A 25,059-nucleotide genomic window follows, 5' to 3' on the forward strand; every position below is an offset into this window, starting at 1 on the left:
CTTCGAGACACACGACAACGCAAAATCGTCGAGCAGAAATTGATAGCCAAGTTCCGCACCCATGAGGACGGCCTCAACCGGGATCTTGGGTTCATGTCACGCTACACGTTACCCCACCAGCGAACAAATGTTATCTGTTTTTAATATAATGGGTCATTTGCTGGCTCTCTCTGCCTTCCGGATGTTTCTGCCTCTCTCTGTGTTTTTTTTTTCTCTGTTTTTTTTCCCTGTTTGTTTTTTTGTTGAATGTGTATTCGGGGGTTCTGCAGGTAACACCTCTCTGTCTGAACACGGTGATTGCCTTGGCAACGGGCAGTTGCAGGGGCAGTCTGTAAACACCATGTATTGTTCAATATGTATAAATGCGTAGGCTTCAAGGAGCTCTTGAAACATTTGCCTGAGGAAGGAGAAAATCTCCGAAAGCTTGTGAATTTAAAATAAAATTGCTGGACTATAACTTGGTGTTGTAAAATTGTTTACAATTGTCAACCCCAGTCCATCACCGGCATCTCCACATCATGACTACATCAGGAGAAACTGTGTCTCTCTTCCTTCACCTACCCACCAAGTGGAAACAGGGCCATTTTACCAGCAAGGGGCCAAAACCAGCAGCAGGCAGAGCTGCTTTTCACACTGGCTGTAAGATATAAATGAGGTAATAAGAATTACATAGAAATTTACAGCACAGAAACAGGCCAATCGGCCCAACAGGTCTATGCCGGTGTTAATACTCCACAAAGCTCCTCCCGTCCCGCTTCATCTAAACTATCAGCATAACCCTCTATTCCTTTCTCCCTTGTGTACTTATCTAGCTTCCCCTTAAATGCATCCAAGGTATTCGCCTCAACTGCTCCTTGTAGTAGCGAGTTCCACATTCTCACCACTCTCTGGGTAAAGAAGTTTCTCCTGAATTCCCTATTGGATTTATTAGTGACTATCTTATATTTATGGCCCCTAGTTCTGATCTCCCCCACAAGCGGAAACATTTTCTCTACGTCTAACCTATCAAACCTTTCATAATCTTAAAGATCTCTGTTAGGTCACCCCTCAGCCTTCTCTTTTCTAGAGAGAAGAACTCAAGCTCAATTTCACAGCCCCGGGATCAGACCGTTATTTGGATCTTTAAGGCTCGCTCCCACTACATAAGTCACTGCAGAAGTAGACAGTAGCAGCAGCTGAGTCACAGAAACATCACTTGGCAAACCAGTGCTAGGGCTGGACTCCCTGCATACGATCCAAAAAATATGCACCAGATCTGTTTGAAGCGAGCTGCCATCAACAGCAGCGACGACTCAGCCATGACAGTGTGTTAACAGTATACTTCAAGAGCTAAAGTTACAACTCACACAACCTGTCAGGTGTTTGCTTTGCCCTTGGAAAAAGAAATTCAGATTTCTTCATGTCAGGATAGTGAAGTACTGAACGAACATGTTTGAAATAATGCCTGTTTGTTACTGCAAATGTCTGCAATGTACAGTATAATAATATTTGTAGTTACATAGCACAGTTTTGACTAGCAGTGTTACACTGTAGCTTAGTGTCGGAGGCAATGTAAGACAGAAGTGCATCAGCTGATATGTTGCACTGTGTCATGTATACCCTACAATTATCTAAAATAAAAATACATACAGTCTGCTCTTAATTTGAAGTCAGTCCATCCGAATTTTTTTACACATTTATTGGTGTCACCATTTTAATTAATTCGAATTACTGGTTTGTTGAATTATTTTTGTACAAAAAAAGGGCTGAATTATCAGGAGTAGATTCTAACGCAGTGAAGGCACGTGAAGTAAATTTTCACTCGATAGATGGTTTAAACTCACTTAAACAATTCCATACATGAACACCACTCCTCACAATCAAGACACCAGGGCTCTTCAACAAGACACTCTAACCAATTACATTTCTATAGCGTTTCTCGGGCACAGGAAAACATCCTAAAGTGATTAACATTGAGGGAGGGGTGGGGAAAATCAGCAAATTCATGGGGGGGGGGGGGGGGGGGGGGGGAGGGAGAGGGAATTTCATGGGGAAGCTTTTGAAAGTGGGGAGAGAAATAGCAAGCAGGGGGTTTTTTGGAAAAAATGTTCCAGAGTACAGGGTGGCTGAAAGCTCTGCGGATTAAATTGAAATGTAAAACAAGTGACAATGTGCAGTATAAGGAACAAGCAGGTAGTCATGAACAGTATTTATGAATTCCCAGCCGTAACATGCTCCCAATGTTACTGTACTGTAATAAAAACTGCTGTGGAAGCGTGAGTTAAACATCTCCATGGGGATCTTCTCTTCCATTAAAAGGAGTGACCTGATAGAGGTCATTAGGATTATGAAAAAGTTTGATAGGGTAGATGCAGAGAAAATGTTTCCACTTGTGAGGGAGACCAGAACTAGGGGCCATAAATATAGAGAGTGGTTAGAATGTGGAGCACGCTATCACAAGGAGTAGTTAAGGCGACTAGCATAGATGCATTTAAGGGGAAGTTAGATAAAGACACGAGGGAGAAGGGAAAAGAAGGTTACGCTGATAGAGTTAAATGAAATAGGGAGGGAGGATGCTTGTCAGGAGCATCAACACCAGCATAGACCAGGTGGGTCGTGTGGCCTGTTTCTGTGCTGTAAATTCTATGTGAAAAGAAGGAAGCTACAGCAGTATTGTCAGTGGGGTTTTTTCCCATTACTGTGTCAGGAGTGAAAATATTACAGATGCAATGATTTCTAAACAGATTCTGCACTGGGAATTAGTTTGTAAATTATTTATACCATTGGCCTCGCCTCACAGAGATCTCCAGCAATTCCAGCCAAGAAGCCCTGGAAAAGATGCAATTAATATACTATCGCCACTGCTTGACTATGTGTGACATATTTATTGATTCTAGGGTGTGGGTAATGCTGGCAAGGCCCCATTTATAACCATTCCTAATTGCCCAGAGGTAGTGGGCCAATTCAAAGAGCATTAAGAGTCAACCATGTAATTGTGGGGCTGAAGTCACACGTCGGCCAGGGGAAGGGTGTCAGGTTCCCTTCCCTGAAAGACATTAGCGAACAATCAAGCAGCTTTCATGGTTATTTTTGTTTTGCAAGCCCACAGATTAAATTTCACAACTTGCCACGGGTTGCTACTCCAGTACCATAACCACTTACACCCTCAGTAATGTGCTGACCAGTTCTGGTCTGTAGGCTGGAGGTCTCTGTTATCCCTTTTCTTTTCTAATCTGATTTAAAAAAGACATACAAGCAAAGAAGACAGATTAATTAATGTTAATTGCAGGGTAGGTTTTGCATGCATAAGCATGGGCACACACACACGGAATGGAAAACCATAATCAGCCTGTGCAACGAACAGTGAACCTGCCCCTGAAGATGATTCCAAGAGCAATGAGTTGCAGTCGTGTGTACTCAGACGCCCCCATCTGGACAGAAAGCATAACTGCAGTAACAGACCTCACTCTCAACGAACATTTTCGGAAACAATGCATAAATAAAATGCCTCCCATTCTTCCCACTCACACCCAACAACTTTTATAAGATCACAAACAGCAATGCACGTGAGCTGCAACTTTCATTTATATACATGGGAGATGTGAGTGCTGAGGAATGAAACACTTTGCACTTTCAGGCCTCCATTGTCAGCATCAAGTACAGACAGGTCAGTAGATACGGCTCAGGTTAGATACTCTTTGGCTGACCCCAACAGTGTGCCTCAGCCCCAACCTCAGAGCAGTACCTGCTACTGCACCTCTGTGACACCGTTCCATTACCAACACCAGGCAACCTCTGGTCTTCGAGATTGCTAACTGGTGTAAAATGATGCAGTTTCTTGTTGTAGGCCCGTAGCCGCCAGGAACTTTGTGAAGTAAGACTGATCAGACTCACTTTACACAGCCAGTGCACAAAGGAGGATTTGAACCCAGGCCCCAGAGGTGAAAGGCCAGTGCTAACCCACTTCAGCACCCAGTCTTCCAGTACCAGACAAGAGGCAAACATTGAAGTTTTGAATGAAAACTGAAGTGAAATTTGAGCCGAAATCCACTCCCAGTCCTTGGTAAAGAGTTTGTTCTCAACAACAACAACCACTTGCATTTATATAGCGCCGTGCACGTAGTAAAATGTCCCAAGGCACTTCACAGGAGCATTATCAAACAAAATTTGCTACCTAGCCACATATAGAGATATTAGGACAGGTGACCAAAAGCTTGGTCAAAGAGGTAGGTTTTAAGGAGCTTTTTAAAGGAGGAGAGAGAGGCGGAGAGGCTCATTACTTCTGAACAACCCCAGCCCACAAATCCCTACTCGAGGCACCCTACTGCCCTGGACTGTGTGATACCTTACCAGACCTCCTGCCAGCATTTCTACTCTCTTCATGGGACTTATATGAGTTAACAAGAAAATAATGTGGAGAAATTGGCAAAAGAACCACAGGGGAGATGAGGAGAATTTTTTTTCACGCAGCGAGTTATGATCTAGAATGCACTGCCTGAAGGGGCGGTTGAAGCAGATTCAATGGTAACTTTCAAAAGGGAATGGGATATATACTTGAAAAGGAAAAACTAGCAGGCCTATGGGGAAAGAGTAGGAGGAGTGGGACTAACTGGATAGCTATTTCAAAGAACAGGCACAGGTACGATAGGCCGAATCTCCTCTTTCTGTGCTATATGATCCTATGATTCTAAATGGAACATTGTCCAACTGCACTTAAAAGGATCTTGCAGATTCACCTCCATCCACCCCCAACCCCGTACCTAAGGAGATTTTACTCCCTCTGGGTAATAAATGTAAATCTTCCCTCACCACCACCCCCCCCCCTCCAAACAAAAATAATCCATCAGCAATTCCTCACGGTCATGAAAATCCCTACTGTTCAGGATTGGGGCTACAACACGGAGATATGGCTCATTGTAAAGTAAAGGCTGGCAAAGAGGCTATTTTAGAGTCATCTTTTCGTCTGACAGATGCTGTGATTTATAGCTGACCTTGAACCTAGACAGACTGCCCTCAAACGGTTCAACTGGCCGTTCTCCAAGACAAGAAAGCAGCATCCTCCGAGTCTATTTGCACAGTAAATAAAGTAAACATTTTTTCAACAGAAATTCAAAGAGAACACTCGCATTTAAAATGTTTAGAGCAAATATTTGGCATGGAACGTTCTAGTAATCAACTCTCAATTGTCCCACAATGATCATATCAGGCTCGGGGCTGTGGAAGAGCACAGGGATTTGGGGGTGCAGGTTCACAGGACATTAAAGGCAGAAACTGAGTTTGATATGGCTGTAAAAAAAAACTAATGGAATTCCAGGTTTTATCACAAGAGGTATAGAATAAAAAAGCCAAGAGGTAACGATGAGTTTATATAAACCCGTAATAAGATCTCAGTTAGAATACTATGTAGTATTGGGATCCAATCTATAGGAAGAATATAGAGGCTTTAGAAAAGATACAGCACAGATTCACTAGGATGCTGCCTGGTATGAGGAAATATGAAAGGCGACTTGAAAAATGGGAGTTTTTTTTCATTAGAACAATGCAGATTATGGGGCAAGATGGTAAAGATGGATTGAAATTATGAAAAGATGGGACAGGGTAGGTAGAAACAGGCTGATTCCAGTAGTTGAGGAAAGAACAAGGGGGCCATAGAAACAAGATTAAATGTAAGAGATTTAGAACAGAGGGCAGGAGAAACTTCTTCACAGAGAGTTGTGAAGCTGTGGAATTCACTTCCAGGGTTAGTGATTGAGGCAGAAACTATGTCAATATTCAAGATTAGATTGGATAGGTGGATGAAGGAAAAGGGGTCAAAGGGATATCGGAACAGAGTGGGTAAATGTGATTAGGACTATTCGCTCACGAGGAGGGTAAACACTGACATGGACTGGTTGGGCCGAATGGCCTGTTTCCATGTTGTAACTTACTTCTATCTATTTCTTTGATTAAATCTCTTCTGTGATAAGACAGAAAATTATAGAAATGCACAACAGGTCTGTGTACATGTGAAAGGATAAAAAGAGAGACAGGTTTATCTTTTGGGTGGGTCTTTTCATCAGATCCCACCCAAAACACAAACGCATCTTTTCTCTTTCAAAAAGCCGACTGACCCACTGTGTATTTCTGTTCTTAATTCAGAATTCCACTGCTTGCAGGTTTTTCCTTTTCAAATCTCTTTGTGCGACTGTTATCACAAATAGTTTTAAAAGGGAATTAGACAGCTGTTTGAAAAAGAATATTGAAGGATGTGGAGAGTGAATAGGAGAGTGGGATTTGACCAGGTGGCTCGTGGAGAAATTCCAGCATAGATTTGATGGGAGAGATGTCCTGTTTCTGTGCTGTAGCATACTATGATTCTACTGAGAGGGCAAAGGTAGATCCCGACAGACAATAACAGGTATAAACTGCTCAAGATTCACTTTTGCGTTTTAAGATGACATTAGAACCCCTCAGCCTCAAGCTATGTAATCACTCCCCTTGCTCCATTATTCTTTACTGTATACGCTTACTATTAAATGCAGCTATTAAAGTACATTTCACAAGTCTCCTAAGGCCAGCCAAAGTTAGTATTTCGGGAATGGTTCACCAAGTCCAAATCCAATCCAGCAAATTACCGCCCCATCAGTCTACTCTCAATCATCAGCAAAGTGATGGAAGGTGTCGTCGACAGTGCTATCAAGTGGCACTTGCTCACCAATAACCCGCTCACCGATGCTCAGTTTGGGTTCCACCAGGACCACTCAGCTCCAGACCTCATTACAGCCTTGGTCCAAACATGGACAAAAGAGCTAAATTCCAGAGGTGAGGTGAGAGTGACTGCCCTTGACATCAAGGCAGCATTTGACCAAGTGTGGCACCAAGGAGCCCTAGTAAAATTGAAGTCCATGGGAATTAGGGGGAAAACTCTCTAGTGGCTGGAGTCATACCTAACACAAAGGAAGATAGTACTGGTTCTTGGAGGCCAATCTTCTCAGACCCAGGACATTTCTGCAGGAGTTCCTCAGGGCAGTGTCCTAGGCCCAACCATCTTCAGCTGCTTCATCAATGACCTTCCCTCCATCATAAGATCAGAAATGGGGATGTTCGCTGATGATTGCACAGTGTTCAGTTCCATTCGCAACCCCTCAAATAATGAAGCAGTCCGAGCCCGCATGCAGCAAGATCTGGACAACATCCAGGCTTGGGCTCATAAGTGGCAAGTAATATTCACGACAGACAAGTGCCAGGCAATGACCATTTCCAACAAATATAAGGAGTCGTACAACACCAGGTTATAGTCCAACAGCTTTATTTGAAATCACAAGCTTTTGGAGCTTTGCTCCTTCGTCAGGTGAATGCAGGGTTCCATAAAGGTACAGCATATATAGTCAGAGAACAATGCCTGGTGATTACAGATAATCTTTCCAACTGCCCGTTATTACACCTCGGCAGAGAGATAATCACAGCAATCAAAGGCAATTTATGGGATTAGAGTAGACAGGGCTTGATGGCCGGCGCGGACACGATGGGCCGAAGGGCCTCTATCCGTGCCGTATAACTCTATGAGTGGATGGTGTTCAGACAGGGAAACATTACATCCAAGAATACTGAATACACAAGCAGTCAGATCACAAAGACAGAGAGAGAGAGAGAGAGAGAGAGAGAGAGAGAGAGAGAGAGAATGACCAGTTGTATTAAAAACAGGTAACTTTTTTTCGCTGGTGGGGTTACATGTAGCGCGACATGAACCCAAGATCCCGGTTGAGGCTGTCCTCATGGGTGCAGAACTTGGCTATCAATTTCTGCTCGACGATTTTGCGCTGTCGTGTGTCTCGAAGGCCGCCTTGGAGAATGCTTACCCGAAGATCGGAGGCTGAATGTCCTTGACTGCTGAAGTGTTCCCCGACTGGGAGGGAGCCCTCCTGTCTGGCGATTGTTGCGCGGTGTCTGTTCATCCGTTGTCTCACCGATGTACCGTGCTCCGGGGCCTCCTTTCCTGCAACATATGAGGTAGACAACGTTGGCCGAGTCACAGGAGTATGAACCATGTACCTGGTGGGTGGTGTCCTCTCGTGTGATGGTGGTATCTGTGTCGATGATCTGGCATGTCTTGCAGGGGTTACCGCGGCAGGGTTGTGTGGTGTCGTGGACGCTGTTCTCCTGAAAGCTGGGTAATTTGCTGCGAACGATGGTCTGTTTGAGGTTAGGTGGCTGTTTGAAGGAGAGTAGTGGAGGCGTGGGGATGGCCTTAGCGAGGTGTTCGTCGTCATCGATGACATGTTGATGGCTGCGAAGAACATGGCGTAGTTTCTCCGCTCCGGGGAAGTACTGGACGACGAAGGGTACTCTGTTGGTTGTGTCCCGTGTTTATCTTCTGAGGAGGTTGTGTCCCATGTTTGTCCTCCTCAGAAGACAAACACGGGACACAACCAACAGAGTACCCTTCGTCGTCCAGTACGTCCCCGGAGTGGAGAAACTACGCCATCTTCTTCGCAGCCATCAACATGTCATCGATGACAACGAACACCTCTCTAAGGCCATCCCCACGCCTCCACTACTCGCCTTCAAACAGCCACCTAACCTCAAACAGACCATCATTCGCAGCAAATTACCCAGCTTTCAGGAGAACAGCGTCCACGACACCACACAACACTGCCACGGCAACCTCTGCAAGACATGCCAGATCATCGACACAGATACCACCATCACACGAGAGAACACCACCCACCAGGTACATGGTTCATACTCCTGTGACTCGGCCAACGTTGTCTACCTCATACGTTGCAGGAAAGGACGCCCCGGAGCATGGTACATTGGTGAGACCATGCAGACACTGCAACAACGGATGAACGGACACCGCACAACAATCGCCAGAAAGGAGGGTTCCCTCCCAGTCGGGGAACACTTCAGCAGTCAAGGACATTCAGCCTCCGATCTTCGGGTAAGCGTTCTGCAAGGCGGCCTTCGAGACACACGACAACGCAAAATCGTCGAGCAGAAATTGATAGCCAAGTTACGCACCCATGAGGACAGCCTCAACCGGGATCTTGGGTTCATGTCGTGCTACATGTAACCCCACCAGCGAAAAAAAGTTATCTGTTTTTAATACAACTGGTCTGTCTCTGTCTCTGTCTCTGTCTCTGTCTCTGTGATCTGACCGCTTGTGTATTCAGTATTCTTGGATGTAATGTTTCCCTGTCTGAACACCATCCACTCCTTTGATTGCTGTGATTATCTCTCTGCCGAGGTGTGATAACGGGCAATTGGAAAGATTATCTGTAATCACCAGGCATTGTTCTCTGACTATATTTGATGTGCCTTTATGGAACCCTGCACTCACCTGACGAAGGAGCAAAGCTTCGAGAGCTTGTGATTTCAAATAAAGCTGTTGGACTATAGCCTGGTGTTGTACGACTCCTTACATTTGTCCACCCCAGTCCATCACCGGCATCTCTACATCATCTCAAACAACAGAGAGTCTAACCACCTCCCCTTGACATTCAACGGCATTACCATCGCCGAATCCCCCACCATCAACATCCTGGGGGTCACCATTGACCAGAAACTTAACTGGACCAGCCATATAAATACTGTGGCTACAAGAGCAGGTCAGAGGCTGGGTATTCTGCAGCGAGTGACTCACTTCCTGACTCCCCAAAGCCTTTCCACCATCTACAAGGCACAAGTCAGGAGTGTGATGGAATACTCTACACTTGCTTGGACGAGTGCAGCTCCAACAACACTCAAGAAGCTCGACACCATCCAGGACAAAGCAGCCCGCTTGATTGGCACCCCATCCACCACCCTAAACATTCACTCCCTTCACCACCGGTGCACAGTGGCTGCAGTGTGTACCATCCACAGGATGCACTGCAGCAAATTGCCAAGGCTTCTTCGACAGCACCTCCCAAACCCGCGACCTCTACCACCTAGAAGGACAAGAGCAGCAGGTACATGGGAACAACACCACCTGCACGTTCCCCTTCAAGTCACACACCATCCCGACTTGGAAATATATCGCCGTTCCTTCATCATTGCTGGGTCAAAATCCTGGAACTCCCTACCTAACAGCACTGTGGGAGAACCTTCACCACACGGACTGCAGCGGTTCAAGAAGGCGGCTCACCACCATCTTCTCAAGGGCAATTAGGGATGGGCAATAAATGCTGGCCTCGCCAGCGACGCCCACATCCCATGAACTAATAAAAAAAAAGTACTAGAAGCGAGTAAAAATACTTCTTGAATCTGCACTTAGCAGTGTTTTTACAAGACATATTTAGCACACCAGTATTAGTAACACAGTAACAGTTTCAGGCAGGCTAAGACCTTCGGCCCATCTAGCCCACCTATCCATAGTATTCCCTTGATGCATTTCTAACAACACTGAATCCTATTTGTCAACAAGAACCTGTCTAGTTCCTTCTCGAAATTTATTGCGGTTTCTTGTTCCCCTATCCATGCCAGTAATTTGTTCCACGTACTTAGCACCCTTTTATTAAAAATGTTCCTCCTGCATTTCCTATTTTCTGTTGTTGTCCTTAATTTGTAAATATGACCCCTTGTGCTTAAATTCTGTACATGACAGAAAAGCCAATTTGTCCAAATCTTTCATAATTTTAAACTCTTCTATCATATCCCCTCTCAGTCTTGTCTTTTCAAGAGAGAAATGGGCTGGGGTAGTCAGTCATTCCCTTAAGTTCTAGGATCATCGCGGAGCCTTCTTCTGCAGCACCTCAATAACTGAATATCCTTTTTGAAATAGGGAGACCAGAATTGCACACAATTCTGCAGATGAGGTCTTACCAGGGCCAAATACAGTTTTAGAATGACCTCTCTGGATTTCTATGTTGTACCCTTTGCTACGCATCTCAACATTTGGTTTGCTTTTTTAACAGGATAAAATAGGGTGAGATGAAGTAAGCTGGGAGGAGGCTCGTGTAGAGCATAAACACCAGCACAGACCTGTTGGGCCAAATGGCCTGTTTCTACGCTGTAAATTCTATGTCATTCTATATCACGTCCTGGAAACATTGTGCTGATGGTTTTAGTGACCTGCCCACTTAAGCTCCAAAATCTCTCTCCTGATCTGACACCTCAAGCACCTAGTCTACATCAACCCTCCCTCTGCCAAATCTCAGTACCTGACTTTTCCCTATATTAAATTGCATCTGCTGACTGATCAAGTACAGTTTCCTTTTCAATTTATGCACATTGATATTCATCATTTTCCACCACTTCCAATTTGGTATTATCTGCAAATCTGAACACTTTGGATACAATTCCTTCCTCTAGATCATTTATTAAAAATTATAAACAGTGGCCCCAATAATGAACCTTGTGACACCCCACTGGTAACTGGCTGCCAACCAGATACCTGCCCATCCACTGCTGCTCCTTCTCGTCTATCAGCCAACCAATTGCCATACTAGTTTAATACATTCCCATCTATCCCATGGGCTTGGACCTTATGTAGTAGCCTATTATGTGGGTCAGTGTTGAATGCCTTCCTGAATTGCAGGTAGATAACATCCACTGCTTCTTCCCTATCTACCTGGTCCAGCGTCTCCTCAAAGAAATACAATAAACTAGTCAAGCATGAACTCTCCAATCCTAAAACTACGGTGACTGTCTCAGATTAGCTCATGCCCCTCAAAGCGCTCCCTTACATTATCCCTCAGGATATTTTCAAACACTTTCCCACCAGTGGAAGTAAGGCTTACAGGTCTATAATTTGATGGTTCATCGCTCACCCCTTTTTGTTTTGAAGATGGGAGTCACATTTGCTGTTATACAATCCTCTGGGATTTGACCCGAGTCCAGTGAATGCTGAAAAATATCCTCAAGAGGACTCGTAATCGTTTGTGCCAATTCCTTCAGAACCCTGGGATGAAAGTTGTCAGAGCCAGGAGCCTTATCGACTGTGAACTGTAACAACCTCCCAAATATATCCTCTTGAAATTTTACATTTTTTCAGCCTACATTCATCTTTAAACTGTACCCCCAATTCTGCCATTTCTTCCACCCATTTCCTTAAAGAACACTGTTGAAAAATAAAATGGCTAAATACTTCAGCAATATCTCTATCTTCAGATACCACATCCCTATTGTCTTTTTGTAGTGGGCCAAACCCTCTCTGCACTCTTTGTTTACTCCAGACAGACTTAAAGGATGCTTTACTGTTCTGCTTTATGTTTTCAGGTATGTTTTCCTCATGAGCTCTCTTTGCAGTATTGACACATCATAGAAGTTTACAGCAGAGAAGGAAGATCTTCAGCCCATCGCGTACGTGCCAGCTCTTACTAAAGCAATCCAAGACTAACCCTACTGCCCCCTTCTCTCCCCATAGTTCTGTATCAATCCCAAAAACTAATCCCACTGCCCCGCTCTCTCCCCACATGCACTACTTCAAATATTTATCCAATTTTCCTTTAAAGATACAATGGTCTCTGCCTCAAGCACCATACTCCAGGAATCCTCTGTGTAAAGTAATTTCTCCTAACCCGTCACTCTCAGTGAAGATTTTAAATTGATGACCCCTCATCACTGACTCCCCAACCAGAGGAGAAACTCTTCTTATTTACTCTATCAAAACCCTTTATTATTTTGAAATCCTCTATTAAATCTCCTCTTAGCCTTCTATGCTCCGGTGGAAAAAGTCCCAGTATCACTAGTCTCTCCTTGCACTGAAAGGGAAAGGAAAGGAAGTATTTAAGCATTTTATTGTTCAAAGTATTTCCCTTTCTTTTTACATAAAATAAGACTCGTATCAGATATTTCACTGACTGTTCTTTAACATGTCAATTGCAGCGACAGGACAGAAACCAGTGAAGGAGAGTGCCCTCTCTGCTAAACTCCTCTGGTGCTGCGTCAATTAAAGAATGTATCTCGAGGCTGCAAATCCATTTCAAACAGTGGGTGGAAGGGAGGGGGCAACTTCAGACTGGACTGGTGAATGCTCAGTCACCCCCCTCAATACAGGTTGCTTCTCTTTCTGACTCTTTCTCTGTTGAATATGATGGGAGGGGGAGGGAGGACTCAGTACTATACTGGTCGAGCTAAGTCATCAAGGGAGCTTCTAATTATGTTAATAATAACATATAAGAACATAAGAAATAGGAGCAGGAGTAGGCCAATCGGCCCCTCGAGCCTGCTCCGCCATTCAATAAGATCATGGCTGATCTGGTCCTAACCTCAAATCTAAAATCATGTCCAATTTCCTGCCCGCTCCCCGTAACCCCTAATTCCCTTTACTTCTAGAATCCCCTGAGGGAGTGAATAACTTTGAAGATGAAGCCCCCTCTGCCAAAACAACATAACATCACAGGAGGTAAACTAACAGCACTCTTTTTTTCAGTTGACAGCACAGGAGCAGGAAGGAGTTCGAGGCTAATAAGGGAATCGTTCTCACCTTTTGTAGCATAGGATTCAGCGATCATTCTGAGCCTGTAGACAGGCACTGCCACCAACTGCATGTTGTCCAGACTCATCTTGGCATAGAGAGAGAGAGATCGTGTGTGATCACCTTCTACGTAATAACACTTGGCCAAAATCAAGTTGGCTTCCTGCGCAAAGTCTTGCTGAAAAAGAACAAGATACAAACAGTGTGTGAACATCTCACTAGCTGATCTTCTGTGGCTCTGCTCACAGTACGTCACTGTTTTATAATGACAGCAATATTTACATCATGTAATGCACAGTGCATTATTCAGTTGCTTAGGTGGACCTGTGTTTAAGTTGACCTATCCCATTAGGGCCACAAAATCCAATTCCTGTAAACCCCAGGTCAATTAGAGTTCAATTGCTGCAGGCGAGACACATTTGCAGATTGGAAGGTGGAGACGTTAAACCAAGGCCATGTCTGCTCTCTCAGGTGGACGTAAAAAAATCTCATGGCACTATTCGAAGACGAGCAGGGGAGTTCTCCCCGGTGACCAGACCGATATTTATCCCTCAACCAACAACTAAAACAGATTATCTGGTCATTTATTTCATTGCTGTTTGTGGGATCTTGCTGTGTGCAATTTGGCTGCTGTGTTTCCTACATCGCAACAGTGACTGCACTTTAAAAAGTACTTCGTTGGCTGTAAAGCGCTTTGGGACGTCCTGAGGTTGTGAAAGGCACTATATAAATGCAAGTGTGCAGCAGGCTCGAGGGGCCGTATGGCCTAGTCCTGCTCCTATTTCTTATGTTCTTAAGTCTTTTTTAAATTTCCAGCTTCAGGGTGATCTCAAACTTATCTCAACAACAGTAAATAGCCTGTAGCTGACCTGAGCATGACCTTTCTTATATACCTGTGACATTTTGAAGTGTGAAGTCTGAGGTGTAATGGACACTCACAAAACTTTTATTTATGACTCGTGAGTCTCCCGTGGCTCTGCTCACAATAAATCAGACAACTTGCATTTATATAGCGCTTTTAACATCGAAAAACATCTCAAGGTGCTTCACAGAAGTGAAATCAGATAAAAGTGGATGCCGAGCCAGAGGAGATAGTAGGAAGGGTGACCAAAAGCTTGGTCAAAGAGGGGGGCTTTTAAGGAGAGTCTTAAAGGAGGAGAATGATGTAGAGACACAGAGGGGTTTAGGGAGGTAATTCCAGAGCTTAGGGCCTAGACAGCTGAACAGGCAATGGTGGGGTTGAAGGGAGCGGGGCGGGGGGGGGATGCACAAGAGGCCTAAGTTGGAAGAATGGAGTTTTGGGGAGGTTATGGACAAAGGGCAGACAAGGTCATGAAGGGATTTAAACATAAGGATGAGAATGGCACTGTTTTATGAGGGCAGTTTACACCACGTAATAGGAACAGGAGTAGGCCATTTACCCCCTCAAGCCTGTTTCGCCATTCAATCAGATCATGGCTGATCTGTGACCTAACTCCATATACCCGCCTTAGCCCCATATCCCGCAATACCTTTGGTCAACAAAAATCTATCCAACTCGGATTTAAAATTAACAAATGATCTAGCATCAACTGCGGTTTGCGGAAGAGAGTTCCAAACTTCTACCACCCCCTGCGTGTAGAAGTGTTTCCTATCCTCACTCCTGAAAGTCCTGGTTCTAATTTTTAGGCTACGTCCCCTTGTCCAAGACTCCCCAACCAGCAGAAATAGTTTCTTTCTATTTACCCTATTAATTCCCCTTAATATCTTGAAAGCTTCGATCAAATCACCCCTTAATCTTCTAAATTCCAGGGAATACAACCCTAGTTTGTGGAATCTCTTCTCCAAGATAATTTAACCCTTGGTTTCAAGGTATCATACTAGTAAATCTACGCTGCACTCCCTCCAAGGCCAATATATCCTTCCTAAGGTGTGGTGCCCAGAACTGAACACAGTACTCCAGGTGTGGTCTAACCAGGGCTTTGAGTGCTGTAGCATAACTTCTACCCCCTTGTATTCTAGTCCTCTAGATATAAAGGCCAGCATTCCATTAGCCTTTTTGATTATTTTCTGTACCTGTCCATGATATTTTAATGATTCATATATATGGACCTTTTAATCTCTATCAAAACTCTTCTTAATTTTAAACACCTCCATTAAATCTCTCCTTAACCTTCTCTGCTCTAAGGAGAACAATCCCAGCTTCTCCAGTCTCTCCACATAGTCCCTCATCCCTGGTACTATTCCAGTAAATCTTCTCTGCCCCCTCTCCAAGGGCTTGACATCCTTCCTAAAGTATGGTGCCCAGATTTGGATACAATGCTCCAGCTGAGGCCTAACCAGTGATTTATAAAGTTGTAGTCTTTGGAGCAAAAAATTACACTTGATCTTCATTAGTGACTTGTTCACCAGCTCCTTCCATGTCTTTTGCCCAGTATAAAGAAAATTAACACCATCTCAAAATAGTTTTCCCATCACCTTCAAATTCCACAAGTTAGAAGATGTGTAGTGGGGTCTGTATGTCAGAAATGCTGTATGTCAGAAATGCTGTTGGAGAATCAAGTAAATGAAACCAGGGTTAGCTTCAATAAGATTTCTAATGTAAGAAATGGTGAGTCTAAGGGATCAGATGATTCATAATAGATCATGGATTTTGGGTTGAAACTGCTTTCATACAGTCGGGATACAATCTGCATGTTGATCGGATAAACCGGGACCAAGCTGGTGCATTGCAGATGTCTGTATCGTTATTATGTTGATTCATCTCCAGAAAGAGGGAGTACAGAGAAGCAATACTGTTTCTTCTACCTGTTCTAAGCCGTTACTGTTTTGTAAGTACTGCTGCAGATAGCGCCTCTCTAAACCTCCGTGCATCGTTCCTTCCAAGCTCCCAATATGTAGTCCCACCCAGCCTTCCTTTTCCTTCCATCCTCACTGTGTTGAAAGCAGGACTCATCACACTGTCCGATATTGTAACTCATTCTTTCATAACTGTGGAACTCCTTATCTCCCTCAGTCTTACCTTCTTTCTGCAATACACAGGGTTTTAAACCCGTCAGTAATCATCCAACCACTACCTCTAGATTTACCCTCATCTTTATCCCTCAACCAACATCCCTAAAAACACTTTGATTAGTCATTTATCACTTCTTTTTTTTGAGAGACCTTGTATATGCAACTTGGTTGCCACGTTTCCCTACTTTACAACAGTAGCTACACTTCAAAAGTAATTCATTGATAGTGAAGCGCTTTGGGGTGTCCAGAGGTTGTGAAAGGCACTATATAAATGCACATTCTTTCTGTTATCTCATCTACTGTTCTTTTCAGCCTTAGTGATGTCCTGTGCTGTGGGGTTTTGTGTTTCCACCCACATTACTCAATGTACATAAAAACACAAGTTCTGAACTGTAGAACTTTGCCTGGTCTTACCCTTTCAATCATCTGACGATTGGTTCCCTTGGTAACCCAATGACACAATTCTCTTATGATTTGCTCTTTGCTCTGCGTACAGTTTTGGTCTCCTTATCTAAGGAAGGATATACTTGCTTTAGAGGCGGTGCAATGAAGATTCACTAGATTAATTCCTGGGATGAGAGGGCTGTCCTATGAAGAGAGATTGAGTAGAATGGGCCTATACTCTCTGGAGTTTAGAAGAATGAGAGGTGATCTCATTGAAACAAAGAAGATTATGAAGGGGCTTGACAGGGAAGATGCTGAGAAGTTGTTTCCCCTGGCTGGAGAGTCTAGAACTAGGGGGCATAATCGCAGGATTCGGGGTGGGCCATTCAAGACCGAGACGAGGAGGAATTTCTTCACTCAGATAGTTGTGAATCTTTGGAATTCTCTACCCCAGAGGGCTGTGGATGCTGAGTCATTGAATATATTCAAGGCTGAGATGGATAGATTTATGAACTCTAGGGCAAATCAAGGGATATGGGGATCGGGCCGGAAAGTGGAGTTGAGTTCGAAGATCAGCCAAGAACTGATAGAATGGTGGAGCAGGCTCGAGGGGGCATATGGCCTACACCTGCTCCTTTTTCTTATGTTCTTTAGTCATGAAAATCAAGTCAGCTATTCTGTAAAGGTAGAGCATTTTGCGGGGGAAGCGTTTCGCGCTACCAAACAAGGCAGCTTTATCTAAAAGAATTATCTGAGTAGCCCAAGGGATACTGTGATCATGGATCCTCTTTCCGGGTTAGATCAGTAAGGCCACCCAGTTCTATGGCTTGACTGTTGATGTACTATTTGACTACAGTCTGAATGTGCTGTATAATTGTACTGATTGCTGTATAAATTTTGAATGAACACACATATGATATAAAAAGTAACCATTACAACCTCAACCTATGATTCTGAAGTGAGAAGAGTAAAAGGGACACAAGTAAACTGCATCTTGCTCTGGGCAAGTTTCACATACATACTAATGCAGGCATTATTTTTAAGGAGAGGGGAGTATTCACAGTCAGCAGGGTCAATTAAATAAACTTCTACCACCCTTTCCATGTAGAAGTGTTTCCTAACTTCACTCCTGAAAGTCCTGGCTCTAATTTTCAAGCTACGTCCCCTAGTCCTAGACTCCGCAACCAGCGGAAATAGTTTCTCTTTACCTACCCTATCAGTTCCCCTTAATATCTTGAAAACGTGTGATACTTGATAATGTATATTATAGGGCCATAATTAACGGTGTTTGCCGATAGTTAGACTTGCCCTTGCACGTTTAGGTTTTTAATTTTGTGTGACAAGTTGCTGAAAGTGCAAGCTGATAACGGCGCAGCGAAGGAAACAGGACATCTGGGACCTGAGTGAACAGGGCAAGCAACTGTGTATCTCCTTAACCAGATTGGAGGATTGAGAAATAAACAGCGTAAGGACTGTATAAATTAGAGTGGGTGAATTCAATGTCAAATCAAGTACAGAAAGAGAAATAAAGTAAGGGAAAGAAAGATTGGAGTAAGAGAGAGAGAAAAAAAACAGAAAGGAAAAGTTAAAAAAAATTAAAACTTTTAAATTTGACACTTTTAAAATCTCCAACAACAATTAAAACCTGAAGGAATGAAACTCCACACTTATAATCAGTAATTTTCAGTGCTAGAGAGGTTGATTGGCAGTAATTAACACTTAGCACATCGTTAAATCTTTGACAGCCAAAAAGCTACCTTTGTTTGAATTCAGAATGAATTAAATATGCTCTTAAATGGCTCTTGCGTCACTTCAGACCAGCCCTAACTTTGAGGCGAGTTTAGTTCGTATCTACTATGCAAATACAGCAACCTCACACCGTTCAATGTATTTTAATGGTGAGGCAGACAGTGAGATGCCATTTGCACAAAACAAACAGCGGAGCAGTGCATCTCAGAGAGCAACTTTTGGATTCCCACGTTCCATCTGCCCCTCGCCTGAGGTTGCTGTAGCCTTTGCGCATAAATAATGGATAACGCCATTAGCCTCACCGTACTTTTGACAGCAAAAACTGGGCCATTATTCTGCTGGGGTAGCAATAAAGTCCAAGCATTGTAAAGTAATCACAGGCTGAGATCAATCAGAGTTTAACCGTTACGAGTGGATCTCCCGTGGCATTGCCCATGGAAAGAAAGCACAATGCAAATTTCCCTCAGTGCATTAGTGATGTTAAAGGTGGGGATCTGGTGAAGCTCCTTCTAGTTGTAGACATGAACAGTTGCATGTATGATGGTGTGACAGGTAGCTTTATAATGGACAAATCCTATCCAGACACCATCTGGAGGCATGACAGAACGATGATGCCCATATAAGGAATGCACAACATACAAAGCAAATTTAATATATTATCAATTTGGTCAGGGAACTTTGTCAATAAGAGAATGCTTATTAATTCGGCTCTAGCTCAGAAGATTTTACTTTATTAATTCTCGGGATGTGGGCACCGCTGACAAGGCCATCATTTATTGCCATCCCCAGTTGCCCCTAAGAAGTTGGTGGTGGGCCGCCTTCTTGAACCGCTGCAGTCCATTCTTTGTGGTCGGCCATGTCGAAGCTGTCAAAAGTTTTCAAGATATTAAGGGGAACTGATAGGGTAGGTAAAGAGAAACTATTTCCGCTGGTTGCGGAGTCTAGGACTAGGGGACGTAGCCTGAAAATTAGAGCCAGGACTTTCAGGAGTGAAGTTAGGAAACACTTCTACATGGAAAGGGTGGTAGAAGTTTATTTAATTGACCCTGCTGACTGTGAATACTTGAGGAGGACGAGATGGGATAATACAACACAACCATAGTCAAAGAAAATGTCATTCATGATATTGGTTAGGGCCGTTTTGGTGCTGTGGTGGGGCTGGAAAGCTGATTGAAGGGATTCAAACAGGGTGTTGTGGGAGAGGTAAGTGTGGTGAGGTGACTACTATTAATTAATAACACTACCCTCGGAAAAGCTACCCAGCTGAAACAGCTCACCTACCAAGCTAGGAATTTTAAAAAATACCTCAGGCAGCACTATGGGTTTTCCCAGCAGGAGTACACTGGGATGAGACGCAATTCCCACTCTTCCTTCAGACAGGACTTGAGGTGTTGTTGATTCCCGAGACAAGCCCAGTGGAAGAGATCGGTAGCACAGCTACGAGTGGGAGCTGCATGTTCAACCAGTGCATTCCTGCTGGAAAGTGCTCCCTCCTCCTATGCGCCAATGTGGATATCTGGTGAGGACAGGATGGGGATCAGTCAAATAACCTGCCAAAAATCACCGTTACACTCAAGCTCATTGAAATGGTTACTTGCAGGTGGCCAACACTCATGGAACCAAACCAAACATATTTCAGCACTGAACACCAGCACCAGACCACTAGCATAACTAAACACCACACACAACACAACCCAGCACAACTCAGAAAACAAACACTACGCCCAGCTTGGCTCCATACACTACACGCAACACAACAAACCCGGCACAACTCGGCTCTGCGCACCGGCACAACTTGGCTCTCATCCCAGGAATGAATCTAGTGAACCTTTGATTACCCCCTCCAAGGCAAGTATATCCTTCCTTAGATGAGGAGACCAAAACTGTACACAGTAGTCCATGTGTGGTCTCACCAGAGCCCTAAATAATTGCAGCAAGACCTCCTTACTCCGATACTCCAACCGCCTTGCAATAAAGGCTAACATTTGCTCTCCTAATAGCTTGCTGTACGTGGATGTTGACTGTCTGTGATCCATGTACAAGGACATCCAAATCACTGACTACCAACATTTCTTCGATTCTAAACAGCTGAGGCCCAAGCATTGATCCTTGCAGCACCCCACTAGTTACTACCTGCCAAATCGAAATGGATCCATTTATTCCTACTCTCTGTTTTCTGTCTGTTAACCAATCCTCAATCTATGCTAATATTTTACCCCTAATCCCATGAGCCCTTATCTTGTACAAGAACCTCTTGTGTGGCACCTTATTGAATGCCTTTTGAAAATCCAAATATTCTATATCCAATGGTTCCCCCTTTTCTAACCTGCTAGTTACACTCTCAAAAAATTCAAATGGATTTGTCAAACACAATTTCCCTTTCATAAAACCGTGTTGACTCTGCCTAACCATATTATGATTTTCTAAGTGCCCTGTTACTATGTCCTTAATAACAGCATTTTCGCTACTACTCAGGCTAACTGGCCTATAGTTCCCTGATTTCTCTCTCCCTCCTTTCTTGAATAGTGGGGTTACATTTGCTACCTTCCAATCCACGGGGACCGCTCCAGAAACTAGGGAATTCTGGAAGATCAAAACCAATGCATCCACCTCTTTTAAAACTCTGGGATGTAGGCCATCAGGTCCAGAGGATTTGTTGGCTTTTAGTCCCATTAATTTTGCCAGTTCTTTTTCTATACTAATCTTAATTACTTTAAGTTCCTCACTCTCATTAGACCCTTAGTTCCCCACAATTTCCAGTATGTTTTTTGTGTCTTCTACTTTGAAGGCAGATACAAAATATTTGTTTAATGTCTCTGCCATTTCCTTATTCCCCATTATAATTTATCCTGTCTCAGCCTCTAAGGGACCCACATTTACTTTCACTAATCTCTTCCTTGTTACATACATGTACAAACTCTGACAATCTGTTTTTATATTTCTTGCTAGTTTACTCTTGTATTCAATTTTACCATAAGAGACCATAAGACTATAAGAGATAGGAGCAGGAATAGGCCATTCGGCCCCTTGAGCCTGCTCCGCCATTTAATGAGATCATGGCTGATCTGATTTTTACCTCAACTCCACTTTCCCGTCCTTTCCCCATATCCTTTGACTCCCTTGCTGATCAAAAATTTGTCTAACTCAGCCTTGAATATATTCAATGACTCAGCCTTCACAGCTTTTTGGGGTAAAGAATCCCAAAGATTCACGACTCTCGGAGAAGAAATTCCTCCTCATTTCCGTCTTAAACAGGCAACCCCTTATTCTGAGACTATGCCCCCTAGTTTTAGATTCCCACATGAGGGGTAACATCCTCTCAGCATCTACCCTATCGAGTCCCCTCAGAATCTTGTATGTTTCAATAAGATCTCCTCTCATTCTTCTAAACTCCAATGAGTATAGACCCAACCTGTTCAATCTTTCCTCATAAGACAATCCTTCCACACCCGGAATCAACTTAGTGAACCTTCTCTGAACTGCCTCCAATGCAAGTATGTCCTTCCTTAAATAAGGGCACCAGAACTGTACGCAGTACTCCAGGTGTGGTCTCACCAGCACCCTGTACAGTTGTAGCATGACTTCCCTGCTTTTATACTCCATCCCCCTAGAAATAAAGGCCAATATTCCGTTTGCCTTCCGGATTACCTGCTGCACCTGTATGTTGACTTTTGTGTTTCATGTACGAGGACACCCAGATCCCTCTGTACCGCAGTATTTTGTAGTATTTCTCCATTCAAATAATATTTTGCTTTTTTATTTTTCCTCCCAAAGTGGATGATTCACATTTTCCCACATTATATTACATCTGCCAAATTTTTGCCCATTCGCTTAACCTGTCAATATCACTTTGCAGACACTTTGGTCCTCATTGCAACTTGCTTTTCCACCCATCTTTGTATCTTCAGCAAATTTGGCCACAAGACACTCTGTTCCTTCATCCAAGTCATTGACATATATTGTAAATAGTTGAGGCCCCAGCTCTGATCCCTGTGGCACCCCACGAGTTACAGATTGCCATTTTGAAAATGACCCTTTTATCCCGACTCTTTGTTTTCTGTTAGTTAGCCAGTCCTCTATCCATGCCAGTATATTACCCCCAACACCATGTGCTCTTATCTTGTGCAGTAATCTTTTATGTGGCACCTTATCGAATGCCTTTTGGAAATCCAAATATACTGCATCCATTGGTTCCCCTTTATCAACTCTGCCCATTACTTCCTCAAAGAACTCTAATAAATTTGTCAGACATGATTTCCCCTTCATAAAACCATGTTGATTCTCCTTGATTGTATTAGGAGTCTCCAAATGTCCTGCTACTACTTCCTTAATAATGGATTCTAGCATTTTCCCAATGACAGATGTTAGGCTAACTGGTCTATAGTTACCTGCTTTCTGTCTCACTCCCTTCTTGAATATGGGTGTTATTTTTGCGGTTTTCCAATCCGCTGGGACCTTTCCAGAATCTATCTAGTGAATTCTGGAAGATTACAACCAATGCATCCACTATCACTGTGGCCACTTCCTTTAAGACTCTCGGATGCAAGCCATCAGGTCCAGGGGACTCGTCAGCATTTAAACCCACTAGTTTACTTAGCACTTTTTTTCTGGTAATAGTGATTGTTTTTAGTTCCTTTGCCCCTTGATTTTCTACTATTATTGGTATGTTATTAGTGTCTTCTACTGTGAAGACAGATACAAAATATCTGTTCAATTCCTCTGCCATTTCCTTGTTTTCCATTATTATTTCCCCCATCTCATCCTCTAAGGGACCAATGTTTACTTTAGCTACCCTCTTCCTTTTTATATACTTGTAGAAGCTTTTACTGTCAGATTTTATATTTCTTGCTAGTATACTCTCATAATTTATTTTCTCCCTCTTTATTATTCTTTTAGTCATCCTTTGCTGGTTTTTAAAGTTCTCCCAATCTTCAGGCTTACCAGTAATCTTTGCCATGTTGTATGCTTTTTCTTTTAACCTGATACCATCCTTGACTTCCATAGTTAGCCATGGTTGGTTCACCCTTTTTGTGGGATCTTTCCTCCTCACAGGGATTTTCCCCCTCTTTATCAATTTCTTAGTCGTCCTTTGCTGATTTCTAAAATACTCCCAATCCTCAGGCTTGCTACTCTTTTTGGCAACATTGTAAGCTCCACACGCCAGCATGACTCAGCTCTATAGGAACAGAAGAACAAAAGAAATAGGAGCAGGAGTAGGCCATTCGGACCCTTGAGCTTGCTCTGCCATTTAATAAGAACATTTCTGATTGTCGATCTCAACTCCACTTTCCTGCCCGATCCCTATATCTCTTAATTTCCTTAGTGTCCAAATATCCATCGATCTCAGCCTTGAATATACTCAACGACTGAGCATCCACATGACTCTGGGGTAGAGAATTCCAAAGATTCACCACCCTCAGTGAAGAAATTCCTCCTCATCTCAGTCTTAAATGGCCGAACCCTTATCCTGTGACTATGCCCCCTAATTCTAGACTCTCCAGCCCGGGAAACAACCTCTCACAATCTACCCTGTCAAGCCCCCTCAGAATCTTATTTGTTCCAGTGAGATCACCTCTCATTCTTCTAAAGTCCCAGGAATTAATCTTGTGAACCTTCGCTGCTCCGCCTCTAAGGTAAGTATATCCTTTCTCAGATAAGGAGACCAAAACTGCACAGTACTCCAGATGAGGTCTCACCAAAGCCCTGTAGTAAGACTTCCTTACTTTTGTACTCTAACCCTGTTGCAATAAAGGCCAATTCCATTTGCTTTCCTAATTGCTTGCTGTACCTGCATGCTAACTTTTTGTGCTTCTTGTTCGAGGACACCGAAGTCTCTCTGAACACCAACATTTAATAGTTTCTCACCATTTAAAAAATATTCTGTTTTTCTATTCTTCCCTACCAAAGTGAATAACCTCACAATCCCCACATTATACTCCATCTGCCACCTTCTTGTCCACTTACTTAACCCTATATCCCTTTGCAGACTCTTTGTGTCCTCCTCACAGCTTACTTTCCCACCTAGCTTTGTATCGTCAGCAAACTTGGATATATTACTCTCGGTCCCTTTATCTAAGTCATTAATGTAGATTGTAAATAGCTGAGGTCCAAGCACCGATCCTTGCGTACCCCACTAGTTACAGCCTGCCAACCTGAAAATGACCCGTTTATCCCTACTCCGTTTTCTGTCCTTTAACCAATCCTCTATCATGCTAATATGTTAACCCCAACCCCATGAACCCTTATCTTGTGTAACAACCTTTTATGTAACACCTTATCGAACTCCTTTTGAAAATCCAAATATACGACATCCACTGGTTCCCCTTTATCTACCCTGCTAGTTCTATCCTCAAAAACTTTAATAGGTTTGTCAAACACGATTTCCCTTTCATAAAACCATGTTAACTCTGCCTAATCATATTACGATTTTCTAAGTGCCCTGTTACCACTTCCTTAATAAAGGATTCCAGCATTTTCCTGACAACTGATGTCAGGCTAACTGGCCTGTAGTTCCCTGTTTTCTCTCTCCCTCCTTTTTTAAATAGGGGGGGGGGGGGGGTCACATTTGCTACCTT

The 25,059-nt window shown here is 43.4% G+C and overlaps 1 protein-coding gene across 1 annotated transcript in view; it reads right to left on the minus strand.

Moving 5' to 3' along the window:
• The window catches only part of ttc7b (tetratricopeptide repeat domain 7B), a 336,403-nt gene that overhangs the window by 294,075 nt on the left and 17,269 nt on the right, over positions 1-25,059 (minus strand). Inside the window, exon 3 of the mRNA XM_067992068.1 lies at positions 13,367-13,535. Coding sequence (XP_067848169.1) covers positions 13,367-13,535 — 169 coding nt within the window. The remainder of the gene's footprint in view (positions 1-13,366; positions 13,536-25,059) is intronic.

The sequence above is a fragment of the Heptranchias perlo genome, chromosome 10, assembly GCF_035084215.1.
Source record: "Heptranchias perlo isolate sHepPer1 chromosome 10, sHepPer1.hap1, whole genome shotgun sequence".
Classification (NCBI taxonomy): Eukaryota; Metazoa; Chordata; class Chondrichthyes; order Hexanchiformes; family Hexanchidae; genus Heptranchias; species Heptranchias perlo.